General features: G+C 36.4%; 1 protein-coding gene across 1 annotated transcript; it reads left to right on the plus strand.

The window, feature by feature from the left end:
• The first annotated feature begins 417 nt into the window (after nucleotides 1-417).
• CD69 (CD69 molecule) lies at nucleotides 418-7,834 on the plus strand. The gene is made up of 5 exons (XM_016221730.2): nucleotides 418-475; nucleotides 4,224-4,346; nucleotides 6,027-6,226; nucleotides 6,554-6,657; nucleotides 7,726-7,834. The coding sequence occupies exons 1-5, from the start codon at nucleotides 418-420 to the stop codon at nucleotides 7,832-7,834; spliced, it is 594 nt and encodes a 197-aa protein (XP_016077216.2).
• Nucleotides 7,835-8,291: the final 457 nt, after the last annotated feature.

An 8,291-nucleotide genomic window follows, 5' to 3' on the forward strand; every position in this document is an offset into this window, starting at 1 on the left:
GGGATTCCAGAGAAAGAGTACTCTCCAAATTATGTCCACCTCAAACATAGGAATCTCTAACTTTGAATTTTTTACTTATATATCCTGTCTCCTAAACTATTTTCATTTTCTACAAATTTAAGAAAGGATATCACAGACTCTGGGAAAACCCCACCTACAGTTGTGAGAAAGCACATTTCAGACAGCAGGGAAAACCCATAGCTCACCACAACACATTGTAGATTGTCTGGGCCACCGGTGCATAAATTAAAGGGAGCTGGAGGAGCTGAGCGATTCGAAGGTAGGAGGAAGGGGGCGGGGAAAACACGTGTGACTATAAATGCTGACACCCTTCAGCGGCTCAGCTAGAGCTCCAGCAGGCACTCACCGTAGACTGGCTTGACCTGAGATTAACGGAGAATATCGACTGGAAGAAAGATGGGTTCTGAGGATTGTTCCCTCACAGAAGACAGCTCCTTGGAGAGAGGACGACAAAGTAAGTCAGGCCTCATTTTTACATCCCAGTTGTAACTCTCTATAGAGATGAGACATACAGGGAGGGGCAACCGTAGGCTTCCAGTTGTAACTCCATGGAACAGAGTTTATTCTTGTAGATTATTTATTAATTACTGTATTATTTCCCATGCAAACAACTGTAAACCTACTGTTGCCCCTCCCGGTAGCAGCACTTAGGGGAGAAAATGAGGCTTAGTCTTTTGAAGAACTTGGTGACATTCTATGTCCGTCAGGATAAAAAAGGAAATGGGGAGAAGTAAATATTTCTTCATCTATGAAAAGCTAGGATTCCTGAGATGAGAGGAAGCACGAAGGTGGATTTCAGAAGATTTTCAAAGATCTGTTTCTTTGTTTCCGTTTATATTATCTCATTTTTTAGATGGACTTACAAAACTCCCTGCTCTGGCCCAGTGCACTCGCCATCACTCTCCCACCTCCATCTGTACCTATTCCAGGAAGCATTGACTTTCTTTGCAAAAAATTCTGTTTTCCACATAAACAGTCACACTCTTGATTGCCTCCGCTTTGTGTCTTTGTGTGCCTTCTGTGTGCCTTGTCTCCTGTTCTCATGACAGCATCTTCCAGTTGCTGGAAATGAAGGTTTCCAATCTTTGAGAGAATAGCCGTATTAGCATCCGGACATTTACAGTGTCCAACGGTAATTTATCAAGAGAATGTCATGAAATAATTCTTGAAAACGCCATCTTCATCTTCTGCTTCTATATTCTTTGTGGGGCTTTTTTCCTATACTAAATCCTTCAGTTTCACCCATTCAATCACTAGCTTCAAATTCTACATGAATCAGACATTTTTCTTTCTTTTGTTTTTTTTCATCAAAATATGATCATGGTGGCTATATACTACTTCTGCTCTTCTATTTGTCTATTCTGTCCAGAGACCTATTCTATTTATTATAACAGAACTTTCCATTGTTTTCCTATAACTTGTTTCTGTGAGGCTTTCTTAATTTATTTCATTTATCCCTCTTCCATTTTTAATTATCGAGGTGCCCCAAAACCTAGCATGTAGGAAGCAGAGCTTATTTGTAAGCAGTAATAAAAGGATGTGCTATGATCGGCAGAGCTGGAACAATGTAGAGGAAGGGATTGTCTTTAGAGTGTGTGTCTATTAAACTGTTTTGCATTAGAAAAGCTTTGATTGCCTCCCATAAACCCATCTTTCTCTTAAGAACACAAAACCGAGTCTGGATAACAAGTGTCAAGCTGTACAAAATTTTTGGTAACCACATAACCATCACTTTACGGTCCAGTTGAGCTGCCAAAAAGAAAGACAACTGTAACAATAAAACTACTCAATAAATAGAGGGCATAGTTGCAAAAAGATCCTAATTCAGGAATTCTTAACTTTTCCTGAGATCATCCCAATTTTCTGTGGAATGTTTCGTTTTTGCTGCCCTTATACTTGCTTGATTAGTATGAAAAACCATTGGGCATCGCCCTTAGGTGACTCAATACGTAATTGTGGATTTATTTTCGATTTCTCCATTAATGGACTGAGACCATAATCAGAGCGGAAGTATAGCCTGAGGGGGAGTGTTTTGTCACCTGGGTGATAAATCAACTGAGCAACAATAGCCCTCACTAAGGGATGTAAAGTACAGTCTGAAAATCATCGGCACAGTTCACCCACTAGATGAGCCAAGGGACTAAGGTGGCCTTCGGGGTCCCTGGCCTGCTTGGATGAGTGAGTAGGGTCGGCTCAGGAGCAAACGCTGCTGCTGCGGAGTCTAAGCCGCACGAGGAGAAGTGAAACTAGACAGAGAGCTCGGAGCTGTTACCTCCCTGCCATGGCTCCTCTGGCAGCAGCTGGGCTCTGGGGAGAAAAGGAAGATTTGCTGTGAGAGGCTGAAAGAAACAGAACTAAGTAGGAGTGAAGTAAAGGCTTCTCTTGGAAAAAATCTGAATGCAGATCTGCGCTGGAATCCCAGAAGCAGAAACTGATGTTGACATTCAGTACATGGTAAATGACATTAAAGAAGACAACATCTCTTTGTCCAGTTCACTTTAGAGAAATGTTATAAGGCAAATGCATTGTTTTAATGCATTTCAAGAGATGTGACTTATAAAAGTCATCCATACTGAAAAACAGGATATTTTCACATTTTGAGACTTATTTTATGGTATATTTTAATATCATTCAAGTAGCAATTTTACATTTCAGTTGCTTAGAACATAATAGGGAAATATGTATATCTTAGGAGGCCAAATTTTAAAAAATTGATAGCTCTTCCTAGCAAAAATCAAATTCAAACTCTGAGTCACAAGATCCCCTTCTCTCCTTTCTCAATTATTTGTTTATATTTTAGAACAGATATCCTTCTAGGTTTTCTTTTGTGTGTGTGTGTGTGTGTGTGTGTGTGTGTGTGTAACTAAAGATCATCCTTCACATCAGAATTATATTCTAAAACCTTCCACAGAAATATTTTTATTGGTGAAATCAGCTTTTTACTTTGTTTCAGCATTAGACAAAGGGTAAATGAAAAAATTAACTTCTGCCCAATGTTTGGTATTTACTACTCTTATGTTTCCTCTATTATTTTAACTTTTCTTGGAAAATTCAAATATTTTCTGTTCATCCACATGTCATTTTAATTCAGGTATAATTTACATACCGTAGATGCACAGGTCATAAGTGTAAAGTTTAATGAGGTATAACTACAACTCCAATCAACATTTGAAATTTCATCACCCTAGAAAGTTCCCCTGTATTCCTTTCTACTCAAATTACCTTTCCTACACACATCAAAGCAAATACTCTTCTGAATTCTGTCATCATAGTTTAGTTCAGCTATTCTTGAATGTTATATTAAATGAAATATGCACTTTATAATTGCAGATGGATTTTTTCACTCAACATTTTTTGGGGGGGTTTATCCATTTTGTTGCATGGATCAGTCGTTTGTTTTTTTAAATTGCTGAGTAGAATTTCTTTTTATGGATAATAGCATAATTTGTTTATCCATTTTCCTACTGATGTGTATTTGGGTTATTTCTAGGATTTGGCTCTTAAGAATAAAACTGCCATGAATATTCTTGTGCAAAGCATTTTTGAGACATATTTCCATCTTTTGAAAAAATACATAGGAATAGAATTGCTGGATCATAGGGTGGGTGTATACATAATTGTGTAAGAAACAGTTTTCTAAAGTACTTTTTCATTTTACTCTCCCATCAATAATCTATGAAAATTTCAATTGCTTCACATCTGCACCAACTTTACCAAAACTACTATCAATCTTTTTTATTTTCAATCATGCAAGTTTTAGATATTAATATATCAATTCGATATTTTTTAATTACACTATCCCCCTTTTATCTTCATTTACATCATCTCTCTTAAACAGTAGATGCATAAAGAATAAGGGATTATGCTTAGGGATTTTTTTATAGATCATCCAGGGTAATCGAGTGTTTAATAAATGTTCCTATAGTGTTTAAAGCAATAAAACTATGATAAACTTAGAATTTTTATAGCTACGAGGTACATATATTGGGGGGATACTTTATGATCTCCTGATTATTCCTATATTGTTTCACTTCTATCCAAAAAGAAACTGTCCAAATTCACTCAAAATTTGGAAAATTTACCTTATAAGTTTTATAGAAGATAGACACATTACTTTTAAATTAAATGCCTCAAGAAAATATCAAATGTCCCTATCTTACTTCTGCAGTCACCTGAATTCACTATCTGCTTTCTCTCTTCAGATAACTCTGCCAGCCTTCACTTTGCAACACATCGTGAAGGGCACCTTCAAGTTCCTGTCCCATGTGCTGTGCTGAATGTGGTCATCATCACCATTTTGGTCATAGCTCTCATTGCTTTATCAGGTGGGTCTGCACTTCATGAATTCGAGTCTCTTTGCTGTAAGCATTTGTTGTAATCCCAGCTGAAATCAACAGAGATTACTTGGTCCAATTAATCAGAAATTCTGACTAATTTTAGGAGTATCCCACATATCATACATGGTGGATTTCCTAAGAAATACTAAATATAATTTTATGTTTCATGGATGATTAATATAATACCATTTTAAGTTTTCTAGAGGTTTTTTTAAAATTAAATTTATTGGCGTGACATTGTTAATAAAATCATATAGGTTTCAAGTGTACATTCCTATAATACATCATCTTTATATTGCATTGTGTGCCCACCACCCACAGTCAAATCTTCCATCACCATAGATTTGGCCCCCTTACCCTTTACTACCTCTGAAGCCCCTTCCCGCTGGTAACCACCGTGCTGTTTTCTGTGTCCATGAGTTTCAGTTTTATATCCCACATATGCGTGAAATCACTTGGTTCTTAGCTTTTTCTGACTGACTTATTTCACTTAGCATGATATTCTCAAGGCCCATGCATGCTGTTGACCATGGCAGTCTTTCATCTTTTCTTATGGCTGGGTAGTAACCCACTGCATATATGTGCCACATCTTCTTTTTCCAGTCCTCTACTAAAGGACACTTTGATTGTTTCCATGTGTTGGTCACCAATGAATAGTGCTTCAATGAACATACGGCTGCAATTTGTCTTTGAGAGTAAATGTTTTCAAACTTCTTGAGTAGATATCCAGAAAAGGGATTGCTGGGTCATATGGTTACTCTATTCTTAATTTGTAAAGAAATCTCCATGCTGTTTTCCAAGGTGGTTGTAGCAGTTTACATTCTCACTAGCAGTGAGTGAGGGTTCCCTTTTCTCCACAACTCTGGGGCTTTTCTATAGGTATGAAAACTGTCTATGATTTATACATTACTGTGGAAGAAAATTACATTACTGTGGATTTGAATATGGAATGAAAGGGGCTGATTCAGATTCTAAAAAAATCAACATTTAGTTAGAAAAAATGTGGGCTTCACATTCATTGTTGACAGAAAAAATAATATCTAAGCCATAGATCAATCAGGACTTGGCCAGTTTTTTGTCTTTCATCTCAAAGACCACAGAAATGTGATTATGGATAATTAAGAATATATCTAGAAACTCCCAGGGGCAATTGTCATATGGTATTCAAATATACCAAGATACCTTTGTGTCTTTTACAAACATGATTTTTTACAATTTTATCAAACATCTCCAGTCATAGATCTTTTTGTATTCTAAATTACTTCCCTGCAAATTATTTTCTCTTCATCTTTCAATATAGTATTTTGTCTACTGCAAGTTTAAATTTCTCCACCTCTGCACTCAGATTCAAGACCTTACTTGACATTTAAAAGCACTTTACTGTGTCTAGTCCAAGGCTATTTTCAAGATATTTCTATTTTTCTACCACTTTCGGACATTAAAGCCAAAGAGCCACCCTCTTTTCTCTTATGCCTTTACAATGATGATTAGGCACAATGGAGGATGTGAATAGGTGAGAACCTGCCTTACGCTTCTCAGAATTCACCACCTTGGCTTTCACCCTTTGCTTTGTCACCTGGTACAGCACAGCATCCCCTGGACTAGGTTTGCATGCTGTAGGTATTTAGTTTCTTTTGTTACTAAAACAAACAATTTTCCTGTCCACAGTGGGCCAATACAATTGTCCAGCCCAATATGTATATTCAGAACCATCAAACACCGGCGTTTCCTCATGCTCAGAGGATTGGATTGGATACCAGAGGAAATGTTACTTTATTTCCAATATAACAAGGAATTGGACCTTGGCTCAAAACTCTTGCTTCAAACATGGTGCTAGCCTTGCTGTCATTGATTCTGAAAAGGACATGGTAAGATAGTAGTCAATAACAATTTCATAAAATGTTATAGCTAATCTGTGATTTCCTTTTTTTTTTACAAGTGAAGAAAACACTGTACCTTTGTCCGTGTAGGAAAATTTAGTCTGAGGTCAAAATGAGAGTTCTGTTTAGTCTTGCAAATTTGATGTGAATGCTTAGCTTCAAAGGCCAGAAATCCAAATGAGTCTCTATAGAGTTAATAAGTGATCAGCTTAGCTACCGTACCTCAGATACAGCTTTGAGAAACTGCTTTTGAGAATTTATTATACTTACCCAGAAGGGTTGTTTAACATGCACCCCCTTTGTGTTTTCTTCAAGATCTTTTTAAAACGACATGTGGGTAGAGCTGAACACTGGATTGGGCTGAAAAATGATGCTGGTCAGGCATGGAAATGGTCAAACGGCAAAGACTTTAACAACTGGTAAGTTTCAAGATGTTTCTTTATCTTTCCCAGGCTGGTAGCTCAGGAAAACCATTTTCCTTTTTTCCACTGTTCAATATGAACATTGTGCTTTTTATGAACAGAGCCTTAACAGTTTCTTTTGTATGCTTATAGTCTTTGGAATTCTTTAATGAAAGACTTTCATATTATCATTTGATTCTTTGCATCTACTTGGAATTCATACAATAAATGCTTCTAGTAATTTTATCTCAGAAAAAAATTAGTGTGGATAAAAGACTCAGAAATATTCCAGGAATTATTATGATGACGCAAACAAAATCTAATATTTCCAATCTCATATTAATATTTCACTGATGAACTAGTGTTTGAAAAATAATTCCCTCTTACTCTTTCTCTGTTCTCATCTCCACAGGGATAACAAACAATATTTTCATAGCTAATTAGCAGCTTCTAGGGTCCTGAAAGAAAAATTGCCCCAGAATTAAAGATGCTGACGTTATTTTTATTACCTGCAATTAAAGTTTTAAAGTTTGAAGGACACTTTATAAGTTTAGTGTTAATCTTTGTCATCTGAAAACTAAGAGTTAATAAATTTCTAGCTATCTAAATAGTCTTATTATAATTACTGATACAGAGATTAAATTCAAATCTCTAGAAAGGGAATTCTTAATGGCTGTCATATGGTATCATATCCACAGATGAGCTTCAGGAGCCATAAGCCCCCTAAAATTGCATGCACAAATATGTAGTTTTGTTGAATGTGTATACTTTCTGGGAATTGTTTCTTGAAGAGTTTGTTAACTCAGAAATGATCAAGAGTCACTCCTCTGGTGGCCTGGCAACCAAATAAATGGAGCTTTTCACTTTTAGCTTTGTACCTTCCTTCCACACATGCTTCCTTTCAATCCCTGTCTACTACTTCTCCAGATTAGTCTATGATCATTTGACTGGCAGATGCATTCTTATTCAGCAAAAAAAAAATTTTCTTAAAGCAGAGGCCACTACCACCACAAAGTTTTTATGTTCATGTAACTGAACGGAAATGATGAACTGAAAATAATTCTTAGTTTCTTTCTTGTTTGACAGGTTCAGCCTTACAGGATCAGGGAACTGTGCATTTCTGAATAGCACAGAGGTCAGCAGCACAGAATGTGGAAAGGATTTACACTGGATATGTAGCAAACCCTGCAAATAATGGGGAATCATCTTTGCTTATAGACTATTCTACCATGAAACTCAAGGAAATTTGTATTGTTGGATGCTGCTCTATGGTCAGACGCTTTCCATAGACTTTGTGAAAAAAAACTTTGTGTTATTTTGGAAAACTTCCTCCAAACAAGACTGTAGAAAAGGGAAGAGAAATTCCAGGAATATCTGCCTTGTGGAATACCTTTGTCATGAGCTGAAAGCATCAATGATTGACGGATATTTATGTTCGAGAATGCAATGAATGACTTTAAACCTTTTGAATGCACTTTATACTTTTTCAAATTCAGAAATAATAAAATAGCTAGGTTTAGAGTTATTATTTATTGTAGAATGAGTACCAACGATGAGTGTCCTTCACGCATTTGCACTATTTGAAGGAATTAGGTGGCAGTATTAAAAACTGAATGTAAACAACAGGAATTTTAACCAGTGACACAGATATT

This window comes from Miniopterus natalensis, chromosome 2 (assembly GCF_054644295.1).
Source record: "Miniopterus natalensis isolate mMinNat1 chromosome 2, mMinNat1.hap1, whole genome shotgun sequence".
In the NCBI taxonomy this organism is placed as follows: Eukaryota; Metazoa; Chordata; class Mammalia; order Chiroptera; family Miniopteridae; genus Miniopterus; species Miniopterus natalensis.

Coding starts and splice junctions, on each gene's coding strand:
- CD69 (XM_016221730.2), top strand. CDS start 418: ATGGGTTCTGAGGATTGTTCCCTCACAGAAGACAGCTCCTTGGAGAGA. Junction 476..4,223: donor CTTGGAGAGAGGACGACAAA/GTAAGTCAGGCC, acceptor TTCTCTCTTCAG/ATAACTCTGCCAGCCTTCAC. Junction 4,347..6,026: donor AGCTCTCATTGCTTTATCAG/GTGGGTCTGCAC, acceptor TCCTGTCCACAG/TGGGCCAATACAATTGTCCA.